This window comes from Halichoeres trimaculatus, unplaced genomic scaffold, assembly GCF_033239565.1.
Source record: "Halichoeres trimaculatus isolate MK-OKI-2021-1 unplaced genomic scaffold, fHalTri1.1 fHalTri1_scaffold_22, whole genome shotgun sequence".
NCBI lineage: Eukaryota > Metazoa > Chordata > Actinopteri > Labriformes > Labridae > Halichoeres > Halichoeres trimaculatus.
Genome location: NW_027437200.1, coordinates 10,758,771 through 10,780,618, shown reverse-complemented (window position 1 = coordinate 10,780,618; position 21,848 = coordinate 10,758,771). Strand labels below are relative to the sequence as shown.

At 41.7% G+C, this 21,848-nt stretch overlaps 1 protein-coding gene and 1 non-coding gene across 2 annotated transcripts in view; one reads left to right on the top strand and one right to left on the bottom strand.

Annotated features, from left to right (window-relative positions):
- Nucleotides 1-21,848, top strand: part of zanl (zonadhesin, like) — a 54,911-nt gene that overhangs the window by 6,571 nt on the left and 26,492 nt on the right. Inside the window, exons 4-22 of the mRNA XM_074662332.1 lie at nucleotides 13,659-13,685; nucleotides 15,381-15,406; nucleotides 15,930-16,079; nucleotides 16,193-16,458; nucleotides 16,661-16,745; nucleotides 16,848-16,997; nucleotides 17,156-17,323; nucleotides 17,437-17,534; nucleotides 17,623-17,701; nucleotides 17,810-18,397; nucleotides 18,508-18,701; nucleotides 18,824-18,965; nucleotides 19,042-19,286; nucleotides 19,381-19,529; nucleotides 19,610-19,738; nucleotides 20,131-20,269; nucleotides 20,788-20,929; nucleotides 21,289-21,488; nucleotides 21,590-21,728. Coding sequence (XP_074518433.1) covers nucleotides 13,659-13,685; nucleotides 15,381-15,406; nucleotides 15,930-16,079; nucleotides 16,193-16,458; nucleotides 16,661-16,745; nucleotides 16,848-16,997; nucleotides 17,156-17,323; nucleotides 17,437-17,534; nucleotides 17,623-17,701; nucleotides 17,810-18,397; nucleotides 18,508-18,701; nucleotides 18,824-18,965; nucleotides 19,042-19,286; nucleotides 19,381-19,529; nucleotides 19,610-19,738; nucleotides 20,131-20,269; nucleotides 20,788-20,929; nucleotides 21,289-21,488; nucleotides 21,590-21,728 — 3,116 coding nt within the window. The remainder of the gene's footprint in view (nucleotides 1-13,658; nucleotides 13,686-15,380; nucleotides 15,407-15,929; nucleotides 16,080-16,192; nucleotides 16,459-16,660; nucleotides 16,746-16,847; nucleotides 16,998-17,155; nucleotides 17,324-17,436; nucleotides 17,535-17,622; nucleotides 17,702-17,809; nucleotides 18,398-18,507; nucleotides 18,702-18,823; nucleotides 18,966-19,041; nucleotides 19,287-19,380; nucleotides 19,530-19,609; nucleotides 19,739-20,130; nucleotides 20,270-20,787; nucleotides 20,930-21,288; nucleotides 21,489-21,589; nucleotides 21,729-21,848) is intronic.
- Nucleotides 929-1,010, bottom strand: trnas-uga (transfer RNA serine (anticodon UGA)). The gene has a single exon. It is a non-coding gene; the product is annotated as a tRNA-Ser (tRNA).

The following is a 21,848-nucleotide window of genomic DNA, read 5'->3' as shown; positions in this document are numbered from 1 at the left end:
TTATTTCCAATCATGTCATTTTGTTTGTCCCCCAGTCCTAAGAAAGGAATAAAAGATTCTTTTGCCTTATTAATCGTTTTATTAATTAATCCTGTCAGTGAATGGTCTGCTTTGACTGTTCCTGACATTTCCTAACATCCATCCATCCATCCATTTTCTATACCGCTTATCCTGTTTAGGGTCGCGGGTGGCTGGAGCCTATCCCAGCAATCATTGGGCGAGAGGCAGGGTGCACCCTGGACTGGTCGCCAGTCAATCGCAGGGCTGACACATAGACAGACAACCATGCACGCACACACTCACACCTAGGGACAATTTGGTGTGACCAATTAACCTGGTAAGCATGTTTTTGGACTGTGGGAGGAAGCCGGAGTACTCGGAGAGAACCCACGCATGCACGTGGAGAACATGCAAACTCCACACAGAGAGACCCACTGGCCGAGGTGGGGACTTGAACCGATGACCTGCAGCGCTAACCGTTGCACCACCGTGCAGCCCATTTCCTAACAACTCCTAACAATTCCTAACGATTCCTAACGATTCCTAATAATTCCTTATTCTTTACTGACCAAGTGGGCAAAATAGGCTGGGAATGTGACTTCAACAGCAAGGACCGACCTTTTGTGTGCAGCAGACAACTGTGCCAAAGTTTAAAAGCCAGAGCCATTTATTACTTTATCTATAAATGCTGACGGATTAAGGTAAAAGACAGATTGTGAAATCGGTAAGCAATAATAGATCGATGCTGACCGATTTAATGCTACTCACATAGCAAAATCAATCAGTATTTATAGGTCTTAAAGGTGCCGTACCGTTTTTGAAAGGCAGATTGTGAGCCCTTACTGGTGACGTCACATGTTAGGACTTGTTAGGAAAGTGTTCGGATTTGTTAGGAACAGCCAAAGGAGGCTGATAACTAGAAAAGGAACGCTGCGAGCAGGGTTCGAACCTGCGCGGGAAGATCCCATTGGATTTCAAGTCCAACGCCTTAACCACTCGGCCATCGCAGCTTGACGACTACTATTTTGTAGCACATTTTTAATTTTCAGTAAATATTAGAACAAGTTGTTTCTGTTTAATGTCAAGCTACTGCTTAAACTGCTTCGTCTAAGCAACATTTACTATGTTACGCTTTACCGAAGGACCGGAAATGTTTATGAGGCCATCTTTGAGCTGTGGCATTGATTGGCCACATGATGGCGCCATTGACTTTTTTTTAACGCCTTTCACCACGACTAACAAACCTACCTGCATTTCGGGGACACGGAAAACCGAGGGGACAAATTACCAAAATCATGGATGGGGTAACTTACTGCGTTATCACTGAAACGGTGAAGCAGCGAGATAATCCAGTTCAGCTACTCCAGAGACAGTTGCGGACCATGCGGACACGATCTTCGTTGAGACAGAAACTTGGGCCCAAAATAACACGCATGCTCAGTTCTCACAATGAAATCACCTCTAATTTGGATGGAGGGGTGAAATTTGGCAAGAGGGAAGCTACTGGAAGCTAAAAAGAAAAAAACGGCCCTCTGTCCTGTTTACTGTGACACAGGTAAGAGTCAAACAGCATTCACACTGCCAGGCACAAGTTAAAACCAGAGACACTACTTTATATGTAAATACTTGGAAACGCAACGTCAAGCAAACGTAAAAATACAGAACGAGTTTCCTGTCGTGGGGAAACTTGTGACAGTAAATGAGCTTGTCCTGCAGTCTCTTAAAATCTGCGTTCGTTACACTTTTCCATGCACATGTCCTTAGCGTAGTCACATCATGTCTTTAGTTATCAAAGAGCAGGGAAACACCCACACATTAGTGATTTTTGCTAAAATGGAGAAACAAAGATTCATTGATAGATTTTTAAATTCCTGCATTTTTGAATGCTGCAGTGTTTCCAAGCCATTAGTGACTCACAGCTCTGTATTTATTTGGCTGCCAAGAGAGAATTACCAACTATGTTAGTTTTTTTTTAGTATTTTCTACATTATTATTATTATTATCATTATTATTTATTATTATTATCATTATTAGAATTACTTTTATTGATGCATATTTGAAATAATGGTTTGGTGTTTACAAAGGAAAGAGGAGTTGTACCTCAGGATGCATGGGCTGTGAGTTTACTAAGTTCTGTCAGATCTAAATGCATATGTTACAGGGTAAAAAATATTCTTTTTTTATTTGCTAAATCCTAGTTACATATAATTTCTAATAATTTAATAATTCTAAAAATTATACCTATGTGTTTGCCTGTGTGTTGCACATTGTCTTCGTAAGTTTATATAGTTTTCTTATTGTTTCTTCATTATCGTTATCGTTTAACTTTTTTACATGGTCTGGTGTCCAAAAAGCAAACTAAAAATCGCAAAATGATAAATATCCAAAAATCACAATTTAAATCATATTGGCAACCTTAAAACTGCAATAAAATCAAATCCAGAGAATAGCATATCGTCCCAGCCCTAGCATGAGCAAGACATCTGTCATCTCGAAAACAGCCTAACAGGTGTGGTAATCCTGTCGTTAGTATGGTGGTCTACTGCCATTAAATTTAATGCTCTGTTTGGTCATTACCTGTCTCATGCATACCGCAAATTAATTGTATTTTCACCATTAGTTTAAACGGTCCATTTTCATCACAAACAGCAGGATGTGCATACAGGCATAGGTGTGTCTTGTCTTTCTGATCAGGTGAAGTTATAGAGCTGTAGTTTTCTTCTTCAAACTGTAAACTTATATTTTTCCCCATCTGTCTCTTATCTCTAGACGTCTTGTCCTCTCTAAACTCATGATTTTCCACTAACACTTGAACTTTGTTTGAACACTCACTCGCACACACACTCGCACCTGTGAGCCACACCTGCTTAGTTGCTAAGGTGAGGTTGAGGTGGCTGGGTTGAAAGTTGGTTCAAAGATCAGATATTTATCTGAGGGTGGCATTCCATCTCCGAGTTTCCGGCCGAGCAGAAAGATCATAAACTCGGAGTAAATTCAGTGTTTCCTCTGTTTTTTATAATCCCTGTTTTGTAATGATTTGGTGCGATGATATAACTCTAGCTTATCTGCGTTCATACTCAGTGTACAGGCTCGCAGCTTTTGTGGATGCAGTTTTCATGTTAAAGAGTAATAAAGACACAAAGGTGGGGTTCATATGTGCAGAAAAAGGAAAACAACTGATTTTTTTTAAAAAAGGAGGATCCTGTCATACTCAGAGTAAACACTAGAGACAGTGTTTTGCAGCTTGTAACCATGTGGACCTAAAGTTCCTTTGATGTCAATACTCTGGCCAACGGTTTGGCAGGAAAAATGAGTCGATCATGTGAGAAACGAAATGTGCCACCAGGATTCAGTAAATTCAAAACAATAGCTCTACGTAACTATGAATTATCAGTTTGTGTTTCAGCTTCACAGTGAAGCCTCTTTGGAATTGACTGTTTACAGTGAAACTGAGACCCAACACAAACAGATGGGCTGAATTTAACCTCTCTTTTGAGCATGTGAAATTATTGAGTTGTAAACTTTACTTTTAAATAAAACATAAAGAAATCTGAGCTGCAAAGTGTTTATTGCAGACTTAAGGATTCACAAGGATGCCATAGCTCGCTTACCAATTTCCCTGTTTTGGTTTTTTAATTTATTTTATTGATCTTATTTTTTGTTGTGTTCATGGACTCATTGAAGATTTGTGATATTTTAAGATTTGAGTTATTGGAGTTCAGATTTGATTGTTAGATGTCTAGTTTCAGTGTTTGGTGTAAAGAGGGAGTATTTTCAACCCTGAACCACACCTCTCCATTTAATCCTCATATTTTTTCCCTCCATCTTAAATGAATCAGATGAGAACTTCTTCTCTTTGTTCGTTCTTCTTTTCCTCTCAGTCTCTTTATCAGACTTCCCCAGAAACGTTCATGAGTCATGTTTGGTGGATATTTCTCTACATGATTCAGGTCCAACAGAGCAGCTGAGGTCAAAGGTTACTTTTAACGTTTTATTTCTTTGTGATGCTGTAGGGACAATCTTCTCTCTGAATGATGCACAGTGTTTACAGCAGACCATGAGTTGAGCTGTTCAGTTTACCAGAAAATCTGTCTCAGTGAGCACATGGTAGAAAACAAGTCAGGATTTCCTGAAAGTGTGGCCACATCTGGTTATGGGTGAACTGTCTCACCGTGTCTCTCCGAGCTCTGCTCTCAGGGCGCTCTCTCACCTAGAGCTGCCTCTCTTTGCTCTTACATCAAACATGACAAATGAGACTGTGGTTGCTTTCCTCTCACCCTCCCTGTGGGGCTCTAATAAAAGCGCTGACATAAAAATCAGGACATAAGACCAGGGCTCAGAGATTCATAGAGAAAGTGATACTCAAACACTGACTGAACTCAAGTAAGTCGGCTCAGCGGAGACCAAAACAGAGCAGACTGAGCAGGTAACTGCAGATATCAACGCTCAGAGGATATCTGAAGCTTCAAATCCAACGGTGAAGAAGGGATGTGGTTCAGTTGTTCCTTAGGGTGCTGTGTGTCAGTCAGAAACCATCTCTTTTTGGTTTAAAAGCCTGAAGTCTGCTCTGAACTGAACACTGAACTTAAGTTTTCCTCCTCTGAACACTCGCCACCTTGATCTGTCTCTCCAACCTTTTCTGCTGTTTGTGCGTCTTTCTCACATTCACATAATAAATTAGTAAACATGATGACTAACAGATATTATTTAATGTTCATGTTTCACCTCACCCTGAAAAAGAAAAGAGAGGGTGTGTTAAACCTGACTTCGGTCACTCTGGCCATTCAAACTGCGATGTACTCGAACACACCCACTACACCGTTCCCCCGCTGGAGAGCACAGCCAGCAGCCAGCAGTCATACTACTCCAACTGTAAGCCATCCTTAGGTTTGTGTTATCATGAAGTGCAAGATTATCAGTCAGAGCGCTGCTACAACTTCAGAGACTTTTTGGCTTATCTTTGGTCATTTTGGTCCGAAACAGCCCTCTTACACCCTGACTGTATTGTTTAAAATGATTGTTGAGAGGAGTGGTCGCTGCGGTCATATGTCATGAATCATACCTCATGTCCCCGTGCCTGTGCATGAAGTGAACTTTGCTAAAGCACACCTTTCCAAAGCAGCAGATCTGGACTTTAGGGTCAAAGTGGGCTTAAGCACCATATAGTTTGCCAGTGTGACAATGTCTTTAGTTTTTTTTTTTTCAGCAAATGTTGCAATCAAACAAAACATAAATAAGATTGTTCTAGCCAGTGGATTGCATGTAAAGTCAAAGCAAAGATGCAAATAGTTTTTGTCTAACATTATATGCACTGGATGAATTTGCGACGCGTTCGACTCTCTGCTTGGAGTTGGAAAATCCAGTCTTCAGATAGTGATTCGCTTCACCAAACATGGCCAGAATAGGTAAACACATCAACTGGAACTGAAACTAATCAGCTCTTGATGTTGTAGCAGATCAGACACATATCTGGTGGAATTTAGGCATCAACCTCACCAGAAGAAACATTTTGAGAAAACAAATCTGAAGCCTGGCAGTAACTGGGGCCTGCACAGAGAAAGCCTGTCTTTAATCAGTCAGGAGTTTAAAGTTGGAGTTAATTTCGGGAAAGTGATGAAGTTCAATGAAGGATTTGATGAGACGTCCTCCTGGAGGGAAGAACACATAAACTTTGCCCTCTGCGTCACATTTTGGAACGCCCTGGCCATAAAGTGAGTGAATTCCTCTGATTGGGAGCTGTAAAGATAATTAAATATTTTACTGTGTTTTGGTTATTGCACCAGGACGTAAAATTTTATTTTAGTTTTCTCTGGGCAGGACCCAACGGGACCTGCTCCAAATTGTTACACTGATTGACTAACAGTGGAGTCACCAGTGTTGTATACTGATCATAAACTCTGCTGTGCAGCCACAGCTCAGAGAATCAGCTTTTTCTTTATAATCAAGGATCTAAATTTAAACTAAATTTAACCAAAGGTCATCAAAATGTGTGTATGTGTGTATTGAATAATCACAGGAAACATTGTAGCTTTTATAATAAAGAAGATGATATTAGGATGTTTTCTCAGATGTTTCTTTTGAGACTTCTGTCTTTAAGTATATAAAACAGTTTGAATCTGATGAATTATGGCAGAATGTGTCTAATCCAATAAGTTCAGTTCTCTGTAGAATAATCCTTGATAAGTTTTATCTACATTCTCACTCCGTTTATAGCTTGTACGAAGGATGACGCTGCACTATGTACAGAAGCCCTGAAAAGCAGCATCAACGAAGATTAAATTATCCGTTTACTAGTTTTATATGGACAGTAGAATCTGAACTCTGAGGTCTGGATTTCAGTACAGTATTTGAGTTGTATCGACCAATCAAGAGAGCAGGACAAAGGGCCTTGGCACACTGAGTCTGTTTTTTTTGTTTTTTTTTGTCCAAAAGTGATGTGTGCTTAAAAAAACATCATTTGATCTGACGCACAGACTGTATAAAACATGGACATAGTCTCGCCGATGTCACCCGTCTGTTTCTAAAACGGAAAATGAAGCACATCGGCTATAGCGGCCATATTGGTAGTGGCAAGGGCTTAGCCTACAGCCATAGGGCGCCTGTCAATCACGTGACCCTCAGCTTTGCCTCTTATTGGGGGAGCTCACAATCTTAATATCCTCTTAAAGGCCGAGTTAGAAAAAAAATCACCCCCCGTACCGTGTGTGCTGATAGTAAAATTAGCAAATCAGACAGGAGACGTTTTTTGAACCAGGCTGTAAATAGGTTCATTTCTGCTTTGAAAATTTCTTTTTTTGGCTTGATGTGTATGTGACTTCTGGTACTTCCGGAGCCAGCCTCAAGCGGACGCTCGAGAAACAGCAGATTTTAGCACTTCTGCATTGTCTCATATTCTTAGACCGGAGGTTGCCGCTTGGTCCCACGTCATGTCTATCATGTTGGCACACTCACGCCCAAACTTTTGTTCTGCATAATTTTTTCAGAAAAGGTTTGATTTTTTGGTGTTTTTTGCATCCACCCATGTCATCTCGAGGGTTGTTTGAATATTCAGAGAAGCTGTAGGTTACTTCCAACATCACATTTTAATATTTCAAACATATTTTCTTTAATTTCGGGCTACAGTTAGACGATGTGTCAGTGTGCGCCTACCTTACACATCAAATACATTAGATACTCTGCAGTCCAGCTCTGCTTCATTGCTTGTTGACTGCGGTTGCCAACTGACACCAACTGCGTGTTTAGCCTTACAAGCCTCATGACTGACAGACAGCTGGAGTCACGCCACTGAGGAGTTCCCACTCCACTGATAAGTCTCTCTTCATTCATGTTGGGCTGTAAAACCTTAAACCTGTTGACTCCTGGTCTGGTTCTGCTCATTGTGTCTGTTTGTTTTGTAGTCAAGCTAAATTCTATCTGTTTTTGACACGGTTTGTTTTATTTTAAAAGTCACTGGGTTCTTTTAGTAGTTTCTGTGCACAACTTCCTGCCCCGCTCGATCAGTCCTACACTGATTTTATGTGTTACCTGCAATCCTACTGGACCTGCCTTGCAGCCAGACTGCAAGAGGGGATGGAAACCTTTCTGATCTAGTGCTGGGACAGAGCAGAGACACATCTGCTGTATTTCAGCCATTCGATGAACTGCAAGCTGTTAATCAGCTCCTTTATCTGCAGGTGAAACTCTCCTTGCTTGTCTTGTTTTCAAGAGCAGATGGATCCAATGTTTTCTTTTCCATCTTCTGAAATAGTGAAACAATCACAAAATCATTGTCTGTTGGATGATTCCATTTTCTCATACAGCAAAATTTTACAAGTAGTAGAAAAATCAACATATCAGATTCAGTGTGCAAGGTGTCTTTGTGTGACTTATTTGTCACAGTGTGCGAAGGCCTAAACTGTCTGAATGGAGAGCAACAGCAAGCGTTCTCGAGGAGTTCTTGGAAGTTTTGACTTTTGACTAATCTGCATCAAGATGATGTTATTCTAGCAAAATGAAGAGACATGAATCACAAGAAAACCAGTTTCTGTTTCAGCTTCATACCCCTGATAAAAGAGAGTGAAGCCTCTGTGGAACTTATTGGTTACAGACAAATTCAGACTCACTTTCAAATACTTGAAAATATGCTTTGTCCATCCTAGCCTCAGAGGTCTGAACCTTGTTTGTTTTTGTTTTGTTTTTTAAACAAATTGTATGTAACCTTCTTCATCTTCTGAGGTTATGGATCCTGATTCATCATTGGACGGTCAGTTCACCTGAGATGTTTCAGAGTTACCATTCACTACCTTTATACTACAAAACTTTCCATTCTGTAAATCTTCCTCCTGCCTCACCTATCTCTGACTGAAATGTCTGAGTCAGAAGTTTTAATTGTTGAGATAAAGAAAGTTTAACTGGTCTGGGAATGACTGGGAAATATCAGATACTGTCACACAACTTGTTTCCTTACTCTTCCTCAGAAAATCAGTTTCAGATCATGTTTACAAACCAAACCTGAGCAGAAAGTAACCATGCGTGAGAAAAAGCTGTTAAAGTGAGATGATACATCTTTTATTTCTCCCCCAGACATTCATGGTCTGATTTATAAAATCGTCATGAGACAGTGAGCCTCAGGAATTGTTTAGTTCCTGGTATGAGGAACCTTTCTTATCTATATTACATCATCTTACATAACATGACAAATCCACAGACCTGTTTCTGAACACAGCCATTTGATTTTAAGCTTTGGGATCAAAATATTAAGGGTTACTTGAAATGTTGGAGACCACAGCTCACTTCTCATCAGTTTCACATGTTCTCTGAGTTTCTTTTCTCATTGATCTGTAAAATGTCATCTTGACCTCAGTTTTAAATACAGTTGGATAAATACTTCTGGCTTTATTGAAGTCTGAATTAAAGATTGTGCAGCAGCGATAGTCAAGAGGTAACACCGTCTAAAGTAGCAGCAACGCCCTGAAACAGATAAAGTCAGATAAAGTGTGACAGCTGATGCAGAGTGTCTGAGGTCAAAGTGCCAGTGGAAAGTTGGTCTGTTGCTGTGGTAAACAAACTTTAACAGCAACAGACTCTATGTTTGAGCAGCTCTTAGAGATGGTGTTAAAAATAGAAACTGAGGCAGACAGAACAGGACCTGATGACCTTTAAACGACCCCCAATAAAGATGAAGGTTAACAGCCTTCAGGTAGGGATGGTACCTTTCACATTTGAGATGACACGGTATTGATGCCTGGTACCTGGCAATCGGTACTTAAAGGGATAGTTCAGTTTTTTTGAAGTGGGGTTGTATGAGCTCTATATGACCACTAAGGACATTAGATACAGTAGAAAGTTGTCTCCTCTCCCTCAGTAAGACACAAACTGTAATCGATGGTGATGAGGAAATAGGCGCTAACAGGGAGAGACCGTACCAGATTCAAAGGCTATTTTCTCTGCCTACAAGAACTAAAATCAAAAAGTAATACCACAGTTTAAGAGTATGCTACATAAAATATTTTTTAAGTGCATTAAGTCTTCGGAAATATAAACATTTATCTGGACCTTACTAACTGGTCATGTATCCTTCCGTGCAACGCTCCGTCCCCCCTCCTCCTCTCAGCTGTAGGGAATGTAAACAAGCTGTGCTTCGGGCGCCGGTTGTAGCCTCGTGTAAGTTTGATCAAGTATCGTAATTCTTTTGTTTGTACTCTAAGGATTGTGAGGCAGCGTAGGAAATTCAAAATGAGTGACTATGACAGCGACGATGAAGTTCCATTCACTTTGGAACCAAAAGGATACCTGTATGATCTGGAGTACACAGAAGAGGAGCTGCTACAGATGGAGACTGAAAGGAATACAGAGGAAACATCCACAGACACTAGACATCAAGATAGAGTCGGAAATACTCAGTGGTGTAAATGTCTGAGCTGTGACTCAATGCCCACGGATGATGAGTGTTACTGCTGTCTCTTAACTTACTCTTAAACTGTGGTATTACTTTTTGATTTTAGTTCTTGTAGGCAGAGAAAATAGCCTTTGAATCTGGTACGGTCTGTCCCTGTTAGCGCCTATTTCCTCGACACCATCGATTACAGTTTGTGTCTTACTGAGGGAGAGGAGACAACTTTCTACTGTATCTAATGTCCTTAGTGGTCACATAGAGCTCATAAAACCCCACTTCAAAAAAACTGAACTATCCCGTTAATGGTACCAATTTTTGGTACTTTTGTGTGTTTGTGTGGTAAAAAATGGTAATTTGTTACATAATAAAATGTCAAAGTTTTTCAGATTAACGTATTTGTTTCTCAGCGTATTAACTTCCAATGCTGTGTTCATGATCAGCATTCCACTCCCTTCCACACTGATGTGTTTAGGTACCTAAACATAGTATAGATGGAATTTGGTCTGAACCAATAAAAGTACCTAATTTGGTACCCCATTCCTAAAAACAGGTACAGTCACCTTTAGCAGATTCCGACGTCTTTTTTCTGTTGTCTTAAAAAAAAGCAAACATCCCCCATAGAATAGACTCCATCCTGTCCTCATCTGGTCCGTCTTTCTCTGGGTTAATGTCTCTCCTCCTCCATGAGCTGCAGCTCCTTTCATCCAGTTCTCTAGGCCAAGATCAGTGCAGACTCTCTCCACCATTCGCTGCCATAACACCCGATCCCAATTTGCAGGCCCTTTCAGAAAGAGAAAGAGGAACTCTACACAACTGAAAATGATCTTCAGAATTTTTCGCACCATTCTCTGTTCTTGAGCTGCAGCCTCAGAGAGTAGCGCATTAATTAGTGTTATTTCCAATGCAGTCATTCTTTGGGTCACATCTAAATGAAGGCGAGTCTTCTCATAGTCCCTGAGCTTCTATGTTTCCTTTTTTCTAGTTTGAAAAGACTTTATCTTTCAAAACCAGACTGTCGGTTTCTTACACAAACAACTTGCCCTTGATAGTCGACCTGCACACACCACACACAATGCCATCACTATCTGCAGTGTATTCAAGTCACTGCCACTCTCTGAACCGGGCAGCCTTGCAGGAGCGAGTGCTCTGCTACACTTCCCCACGGAAAAATAATAATCCTGCTCTGGTTTGGAGGATAAATTCTCTTGGCTAACACCGGGTGGCACTGGGGAGGGAGGACCTCCTGCTGCTGTTGTTGTTTCTGCTGATGTCCACTTGCTGGTGGTGGTTCACATGGTCCGGGTGTCACGCTGAGTGCTGTCTCTCTAAGGGCCATTTACAAGCCAACGGTTTTGGGGTGAAACAAAAAACTTTCTTGTGTTTGAGCCTTGCGTTTACACAGAAACGGCGTTTCAGCCGACCTAAAATGCAAACTTTTGAAAATGGCCTCCAGAGTGGGATTTTTTTTTTGAAACGCTGCCAACACCATTGTCGTATAAACAGTAAGCCGGCGTTTTCAGTGTAGACGCTGACATCACACTCTGCTCTGCGCAAGCGCATACAACAGTACCGTTGTTCGTAGTGATCTACCGTGTTGTGCTTGTGCTGCTCAGTCTGCTGAATCTGCTGACTGTCTTTCTACAAAATGTGCATCTGTTGCACCACCTCTGCTCTTGGCATTCACCAAAATACCAGCTGATCGGCTCAACTTCGGTGGAGATCTCCCAAAAGCGGCTTTTGGACAAGACAGTTGTAGCGCCAACTACAGGCCTGGCATGCTTACTACAGTACTTACTTCAGTCCCTCAGTTTTTCAGTGTAAACACAAATTTTTATTTTTATTTTTTTTATTATAGATTTTATTCTTACTGATACCTGAATCTGATTCCACAGCTGTCAAAGGGCGAATAAAATAATGAACATTTCAAAAGTAGCTGTTGGCCAACCTTTTTTCATTGGGGCATTGCTACAGCTGTGTGTTTTTTAATGAACAGGAGACCTCAGCTGCTTGAAGACAGAGCATTCCCTTGAACTGGCACCCAGTTAAAGGAGTTATCAGACCAGACATGCCCCCTCTCTCACTGTGTCATTATCATTCACAGTGAAGTTTATCCAAACCAAAGATTTTTTAGTTGTGATCCTCTGTAACCCTCTTCTTATGAATTGTTGGCAAGCTGCGTCACGTGCTACTGAAAGAGAGGTTTGGAGGTTAAATCACGACAGATTTAAGTCACTGTCAGGAGCAGATGGGCTGAATCAAACTACATGAACTTAATCAAATCAATAAATCTCAGAGATTTAGATACCCAATTTCTAATTTCATCTTTGTCAATGAAATAAAATCATTACAGGTTATCTCCAACAGCCAGGCTTAAATTTAGTTTCAACAAATATGAAGGGTATAGGGTGATTTAAGAGCAGAGGAAGTGCTGTGATATGACTTAATGAACAGTTGCTGTGTCTCTAGGGCGCGCAGTTGTGCACATACACTTAGAATTTTAGTGCATGAGCGCGTTCACTCTGACAGTACAAAAAAGTACGCTGCCCTTTGACTACTGCCATATTGGCTACGCAGAGGAAGGGGCAGGAACGGATCATACCATACTATACCATACCATACCATACCATACCATACCATACCATACCATACCATACCAGCTTTATTTATAGAGCACTTTTAAAAACAACCACAGCTGCAGACAAAGTGCTGTACAGGTAGATCAAAAGGAAATGATAACAACAGACAAATAAAAGAAAACATTTAAAGAAAACAATTAAAGAAAATAAAAAGCAAGTAAAAGGGAATAAAGGAAAATAAAGGAGAATAAGACCAGACAAAGAAACTAAGTCTTGCTGGAGTTAAAAGCCAAAGAATAAAAATGGGTTTTAAGACGTGTTTTAAAAGTGGACAGTGAAGGGGCCTCTCTAATGTGCAGGGGAAGACAAACGATGGCTGATGGATGTAATTGAGTAAAAGCAGAAGATCACCTGTGAACGGTTGTGAAATGGGATTGTAGTTTCCAGTAAGTTGCGAGCCGCAGTGTTTGATTTGGGACAACACCACCCTGTAAGATTTTGTGCACTGCTCCAGTAAGTGCAGAGTGTACGCTGTGCACTTCATCTACGTGTACTGATAAAAGTATGTGATTTTGGACACAGCAAGTGGCAGTGAGCAGGGAAGACAAGTTCTCTGGAGTATAAAAACCTCTTCAGTCTATAAACACTTTGAGTCCACAGATCCTGATTGTTCTCACATTATTCAGTAACCGGAACATTTCCTTTAATCTGGCAGACACCTTTATACACCCAGAGGAGCCTTTGTGACATAAATGTGTCAATACAGAGAGTGTGAGGAAGAGGAGGGAGGGAGGGAGGGAGTGTCTGATCAAAGTTTTCTCTTTATTACACAATGAGCCCCTCAACAGGACACGCTGCTTTCTGTAATGTGCTGTTTGATGGCATCCCCACCCAGAATGAGGACGGCTCAGAGGTCAGCCGGCACATGGACACACACACTAACAGGGACACACACACACATAGGGACACACCCTGGTCCTATCATACAGTTACTCATTTACACTTTTTTTTACACAACATCAAGAAATGCAGCAGCTCAGCATCCGAACCCCCCCCCCCTCCACCTTTTCCTCCACCCAGCCCCCAGCAAAGCCCTCAGCCCTCAGTATAAAAACACCTGAGCCATGTCTTGGTGTCTTCCTCTCCTGCTAACAACTGTTAGCAATGAACTCTTTAGGTTTTATATTCCTGCTCCTATGGATGTGCAGGTGTGGAGCAGAGCAGGGACAGAACAGGTGAGTTCAGAGGATCATCACTTTCATCCAACAAACCTGACAAATCAGGCTCTTAAAAAAGAAACTCAGTCAAATTGATTCATGAATTTTTGGGTGGGAGGCTTGTAACACTGTAAAATCTGTATTTCTTCACCAAACTTTGGACATTACTGTAGCTGACTGACACTTACCCAAGAAGAAGACGTAATTGTTTTTCAATAGTTGTCAAATTATTTGTGATGAATTAAGCTGCCAGAAACCCAAAGCGATCAAATCAATCATTTTAACACTCTAGACCTAAAGAGTTATGAATTTCTTGATTCAATATGTAAACGGCTTGTAAAAATTCAATTATCAAGCTTTTAAAATTAATTAATTAATTAATGGATTAAATTTGCAGTTCTGACACAAGATTGAGTTCAAAAATAGAAAACTTAAAACGTGACCCTATGTCTTTCCGTTTCTCATGCTCTCTGTCCTGGTTTAATCATTTCCTGTTTCACAGCTTTTCACAACAAATATCAATAATTCTCCATAAGTTCCTGGTTTGGGCTGATTTTATTCTGTTATTAAATTTATTTCATTTTACTCTCAGATTATATGCACAGATTTTTTGGTGTGATGTTATTTACTTTTTGGTTATTTAATGTGAGGTCTGTCCGTGATGTTTCTTCATGTCATGGTTGCTCCTGCTCTGTGGGTAAAATCCTAAAACCATGATTGGCTATGGAAGGTGGACTGATTCTCTTTGAATTTGTAATAAAATATTTTCTGCAGGATTTTCTTTGAGTCATAGTTACATACTACACAGATTCATTTTATCAAACAGGTGTAGAGAAAGAATTTAGATGTGTAAGATGTAAGTAAACTGGACTTGTCAGCGGCTGTGGCCAAGCAACTCTAAGAAGTCTGCACACGGGCCTAAGTATTAAAAAATGTTTATGGGTTTGATTGAATAATTATTATTTTTTTTAAATTAAAATCATGGCAGCATTTAAAGGATTCCTTCAGTTTGGTTTCACATTGTTAAATTTAATTGAATTACAGTCGGTCTGATCCTGTTTATCAGCTCGTGATGTGATAATCTGCAGGTTTGAAGCTGATGTTCATTTTTAAAGAGAGGACTGTTTGATGGATAAATAGAGTGTACGGAAGAGTTAATCATAAAAATTCTGAATCTAATGATCATCGTATTGATAGGCTCAGATTTATTACCAAGACTCCTCATTTTGAAACCCCTCAAAAAATGTTATGACAATTTTCAAGTTTGATTTTTTTTTTTGTATTGTTTTTTTGTTTGTTTGTTTGTTTTTTGTTTGTTTTTTTTTTTTTTAAATATTTTTAATCAGCAACTGCAGCTGGGTTATGCCCTTTTTAAAATTTTCCTCCAAAAACTGGTGTTTTTTCAGTACCACTGAGTGTTGTTTTTTCTGCAGTGTTGGATTTGTGCATCCTTATAACCTCGTTATAAATCTGCTGCTCAGGTTTTCAGTTTGAAAGAAAATTATTTTTATTTGAGGTGAATCAGTGACTCAAAGATGGTTATGTAACTGCTCATTTATCCCCTTCATTCACTTTCTGCAGCTGTGGTGACATAATATCACTGGACAAACAGTGATTTATCCATGAAGCGTTTAAGTTTTTCTCTCAGAAACAAACTGATCAAACTCTTTGCCAAACTTTAACCTTAGTGTTTGTTTTCCTTTTATTTAACAGACTGCAGAAAACACAGAGAAATGATGGTGAGTTGATTTTGATAGTGCAGTAATCAAACACACACACACACACACACACAGAAATGAACCCGTGAGCAATCTAAAAATCATTTTCAGGTTTTAGTGGTGTGATAGCAGCTCATGTGATCCACACCCTGTCCTTGAGATTGAAGCGTACTTAAGCTCTTTACAGCTTCTTATCGTCCTGATACGCCACAATAAACACTTTCACACAGTGGGAACACACACCCAATAAATACTTAACACACACACCTGAGGTATCAGCACTCAGGATAACAAAATCACTTTCTTGTTGACAAACCTCTGCATTAAAAACTCTGATTCTGACCTCAGATATGACACTAGTGGAAACAGCTGAACAACATAAAACGGCAGAAAAATGAAACTGTCATCTGAAAGCATCCACCTCTACTCAGAAAGACAATTTCATACTTTGCTTGAATCGCATCGTCTAAGCATCGTCTCTAAACCTGCATCTCGTTGCATACTGTTGGGGATTTGTCTGACGTTCTCCTTTCTGCTTGTCCAGCGGTGGTCCTGACCTCCTGCGACTTTAACCAGAACAGTGAGCCATTCTGTGACTTCACTCAGGACTACACAGACGACGGTGACTGGATCAGACATACTGGTCCAACCCCTACAACCGGCACAGGCCCCAGTGGAGACTACCCCGATGAAAGTCAGTCCTTTAGATTTCTTACTCTTACACACTAACTCAAGGGAAACCAGGCTGAGTCATGATAACAGTCATTAATTTATTCATTCATCTGTTTGTCTGCCATCTGTTTGCAGAGGGATACTACATCTACCACGAGGCCGATAATGTGGCAAATACAAAGATTGCTCGTCTCCTGAGCCCAACCATCACGTCTGCGTCCAACCAGATCTGCGTTCAGTTCCGCTACTACATGTACGGCATTGATATGCAGAACACTTTGAAGGTTCTGGCGAAGAGGTCTGGAGGCGAGAATGAAGTGTTTAGCAAAACAGGGATCCAGAGTCCATCCTGGTTGCCAGGCTCAGTCACGGTGCAGAAACCCAGCACAGACAGTGTGGTGGTAAGTGGAGCAGGTCTTTGTCCAGACTCAACAGTCAGAGGAGTTGGAGAAAGGAGAGGAGCCTGATACCCAAAGGCTCGACTCTCTGTGCAATCTAACTCTTTTTGTTCCTTCAGTATGAAAAACGTTTGTGACTGCTCTGCTCTGTTCTCTGACCACGGCGTGGCGTGGTTGGTCTAAAGTGTCTCCTCTATCTTTCCAGATCGTTTTCCAGCATCAGAAAGGCTACACCTCTTCCTGTGACACGGCCCTGGACAACATTGTTATTACTGATGGCGCATGCCTAGGTGAGTGAACACACACACACACACACACACACACACACACACACACACATAAGCACACACACACACAAATTTACACATCTTTAACTGTGTGTTTATCTGCAGCTTGTCTTGCCAGCTGTGACTTTGATGACAGTGAACTTTGTGGGTGGGAGACTCAGGATGAAGATCCAGATGTATTCGGGTTTAATTTCTGGAATGGGCAAACAGACACCCCAGGAACTGGACCAGATGATGACTTCTCAACACCAGGATGTAAGTGTTCCTTTTTTAACACAACACTGAAAGAGGATAGGCTGTTGGGACTGAGATGTTGGGCCCAAATGAGATGAGAGTATGTTCTTGCTGTAGCTTGAAAAAGAACAAGTGGTCAGAACCTGAGACCAGACTGATTTGGACTGTCCTGTGTGTAGTTGGTTCGTACCTGTTGATGGACTCTATTGATGCGGTGGCTGGTGCCAAATCTCGGATCATAAGTCCCCAGCAGACCCCATCTTCTGGCTGTCTGGACCTCGCCTTCCACTACTTCCTGTTTGGCACCAGCACAACCATGGAGATCAGTGTCCACGCCATGACCACAGGTAGGATCTAACACGGATCAGACAAAGATCGGACTTTAGATCCACCAGAAAAGACTGCAGAATCCATAATGCTAAAATTGAACAGAGCCTAAGTCTGACTGTTTGTGAACCAGGTGAAACTCTTGGACCTGCTCTTTGGTCTGTCATGGGAAACCAGGGTCAGGAATGGAAGCCTGCAAAGGTCCGCTACCAGGGGTCTGCTGGCATGAAGGTAAACACCTGTAGTCTTTGTGTCTCTGAGGAAAATTTAGTGTGTGCAAAACACAGACTTCAAATCCTCTCTCCTCCATGTTTTCTAGTTTGTTATAGTCGGAACGTACGGAGAAACTGACAAGACTGATATTGCCATTGATGCTGTGTGTGTCATGCCCTGCACAGGTAGGGACCAGACCAGAACCAGGTTCTGGAAACCTCTTATTTGTATCACACATGTGTAATGTGTCAAAAAAGGCAGTTTTATGATTCAAACTCTGGTTTGGTTAATAGCAACTCCAACTACTCCACGGCCACCAGTTACTACACCTGGACCTACAACACCAAAACCATCAACACCTGGACCTACAACACCAAAACCATCAACTCCTGGACCTACAACGCCAAAACCATCAACTCCTGGACCTACAACACCTAAACCATCAACTCCTGGACCAACAACACCTAAACCATCAACTCCTGGACCAACAACACCTAAACCATCAACGCCTGGGCCAACAACACCAAAACCATCAACGCCTGGGCCAACAACACCAAAACCATCAACTCCTGGACCAACAACACCAAAACCATCAACTCCTGGACCTACAACACCAAAACCATCAACTCCTGGACCTACAACACCAAAACCATCAACTCCTGGACCAACAACACCAAAACCATCAACTCCTGGACCTACAACACCAAAACCATCAACTCCTGGACCTACAACACCAAAACCATCAACTCCTGGACCTACAACACCAAAACCATCAACCCCTGGACCTACAACTCCAAAACCATCAACACCTGGGCCAACTACACCTCGACCAACTACTCCCAGGCCAACAACTCCAAGGCCACCAACAACGACACCACCAAGTGTGTATTGTTTTATGAGATTTTTTTTAGTTAAGGGTGGGTTTTTTTCCCCCCTTTGAGCTCTTCTGTCTTTGAGACATTTTCTTTGATGAAAATATTTTCTCCTGCAGATCCCTGTCCACCAAATGCTGAGTTCATAGACTGTGGTCCTGCCTGTATCCCCACCTGTATGGAACCTTCCACTAACTGTACTGGCTCCTGTATCACTGGCTGCTTCTGTAAACCAGGGTTTGTCTTTAAGGGGCGTCACTGTGTGCCACTGGAGAAATGTGGCTGCCTGGATGACAACAATAACTACTATGAGGTTAGAAGTGCAGAAAGCTCTTGTCTTCTGCTCAGTATGAGGCTATAATGAGGCATTGAACTGATTAATTCCCGTCTGACATCCTAAAAGAAGTTCTGACCTCTTGTTAAATGTTGTTTCAGCCTGGAGAGATTGTATACGGTGATGGCTGTTCAAAACTGTGCCGCTGTGCCGGGAATTACACTCTGGAGTGTGTGGATAACTCATGTGATATAACGGAGGAGTGTCGTGAAGTTGATGGAGTTTCAGGCTGCTATCCTAAAGGTAGGAGACACAGTGTGTCTCATCTTAAAGCTAATAACTTAGACTTCATGTAACACATCCTTTGTATTTTCCTCAGGAACGTCTTCATGCATAGCATCCGGGGACCCCCACTACACCACCTTTGACAAACGAAAGTACAACTTCATGGGCAACTGCTCCTATCTGATGTCTGCACCGTGCAACACCACTGATCTGCAGTACTATGAAGTCCATGCAGACAATGAAAACCGCTTCAACAGACCCACCATCTCTTACGTGAAAGCTGTGCATGTGCATGTACGCAATGTGAAGATTTCCATCCTGAAAGGTGGCACTGTCCAGGTATGAAATGAGAACAGGTGACAGTTGGGACACGGGAACTTACTTTTATGTGCTGTTTAGAGAGATTTTGATCAAGCCCTGATCCCCCTTCCAGGTGAATGGGACCAATGTTAACCTGCCAATATCACCAGCCCCAGGTGTCTCTGTGTACAAATCTGGGAAGCACTACACTGTGTCCACAGACTTTGGTTTAACTGTTCGCTATGACGGAAACCACTTCATGGACATCAAAATTATTAAAGAGTGAGTAGAAACTGACCTTAAGATGTCAAATGATGAGTTTGAAAACTTACTCCTTCTCACTTTTAATTCCTGTTCTGCAGCTATCGAGATACTCTGTGTGGGCTGTGTGGAAACTACGATGGAGATACTAAGGATGACTTCCGTAAACCAGACGGATTGTTGACCAGCAACCCTAATGAGTTTGGACACAGCTGGAACACTGATCCAGAGTGAGTGGTTTACATTGATATTCATACAGAGACCCACATGGAGACTTCAAAGACCCCCCCCCAATCTATCAAGCATTGATTATCTGAATACTGAAGGCTCAGCCTCCGTGATCTGTCCTTTCTCATGGTCATTGTGGTGGCAGAGTTCTTGGCTCAGTACTGACCCTCTCTCCAGCAATTTTTAAACTTCATCGAAAGGATTTTAAGCCAGACATGATACAGATCCTCTGGAGATCTCAGAGTCTTCCTTTGGCACTCTTGTACCTGAAAGATCTCCTGAGCCCAGAATGGACCCAATCCTACCCCACTTACCCTCATCACTGAATCATTCAAGATAAAAGTAGCTGAGCACCACAAGCAGAGCTCCTTTAACTGTCAGTCTGTGTTTGCAGGTGTAACAAGAAGCCCAACACCACCATCCCAGAATGTGATGAAGAGGAACAGGACCTCTACGAGAGCTCCACACACTGCGGCATACTGCTAGACAAAAACGGTCCCTTCGCCGTGTGCCACCCCAGGGTCAACCCCAACGTAAGTCCCCACACAGACTACTGCACAAGCACACAAGCCCCAACCCATAGCAGTACCCCTCTGATTGATGCTTTGCTGAAAGGATCTGTGGGATACAGGTCTTTGAGTTCTTTATACTGTTTCAAACACATGCAAACTCCAAAGTCCATTTTTTTTACATGAATATGAAATCAGGTTCTTTTGACTGGAGTTTTCAAAGCTCTTGATTATACAGAATTTATACATTCACCTTTTTGGGTTCCTTTGGTTTTGGAGGTCTACCTGACCAATGGTGCTCCAATGCTCACTGGGATCAGATCTGAGGGGACCCAAAATAAAGCCAAGATACACAAAAGTCAGAAAAACTGCAGTAAGGGAACAACAACTTCAGTCCATCTTTAGAGAGCCAGTCATGTCTTCATCTATGTGATCTTAGCTTGCTGGTGGGAAAGGACTCTCGTCAGATGGACTAAACCATTTATGGCAGATATCTGAACCCTGCCTCTGTCTTAGTCTCCAAATCTTGTGTTTATCCTCAGAATTACTTCAAGGACTGTCTCTTTGACCTGTGCGAGCTGGATGGGGCCCGGCCTATTCTGTGTGAAGCCATCGAAGCATACGTCAATGAATGTCAGGACCGTGGCGTGAACATCGGACCCTGGAGGAACGAAACTTTCTGCCGTGAGTGACTGGATCAATGGATGCAGAAACGAGTCTCTCAGATGGCCAGTAGCAGGAATTACATCAGTCTAAAGTGTTTCTCCTCCTCTCAGCAAATTTAATTCTTTTGAAAACATTTGCCTCATGAGTTTATGGTTTCAATCTCTGGTTAAAATCATCTCTATACGGCACGATGGTACCTGCTTCGACTAACTTGTAGGCACCACAATAAACTGCAAAATGACTTTTTTTGCATTTTCTGGCACAAAATGAACTCAAATTAGAATTTAACTAAAAAAGAAAGAGAACAGATCCAAAATGCAGATGTTTGATGCATACTTACACACCCTCTCTGACCCCTCCCTGTTCCTCCTCCACAGCCTGGAAATGTCCTCCCAACAGTCACTATGAGAGCTGTGCAAACCCATGCCAGGAGACCTGCACAGGTAGACCTCCATCCTGCAACAGCGGCGCTCCCTGCGCTGAGGGATGTGTGTGTGACCCTGGCTACATCCTGAGCGCCGGAAAGTGTGTGGAGGAGAGTTCCTGTGGCTGTGAATACAACGACCAGTACTACAAGGTGGGTCAACGTAAAGGTTAGATGGATGATACCAGGAGCGTCCTGTTCTCATATCCTTCAGTTCCATTAAGTGTGTGTGTGTGTTTGGTGTTGTGTTTCAGCCTGGAGAGGAATTTTACCTGGAGAACTGTCAGCTGAAATGCAGGTGTAATGCTCCTTTTGTCACCTGTTCAGCCTTTGAATGTCCTCCAATGCAAGAGTGTCAGAACCAGGGCGGAGATCTGGGATGTTATCCAATCAGTAAGTTCACACCTGGAGGAGAAAAGAAAATTGTTTGTATCATGAAATCTAAGAAAAAAACAGGTCTTAGAGGTAAACTGTGCAGTAAAAATATCTCTTAAAGTCTTAAAGTTTTGTTCA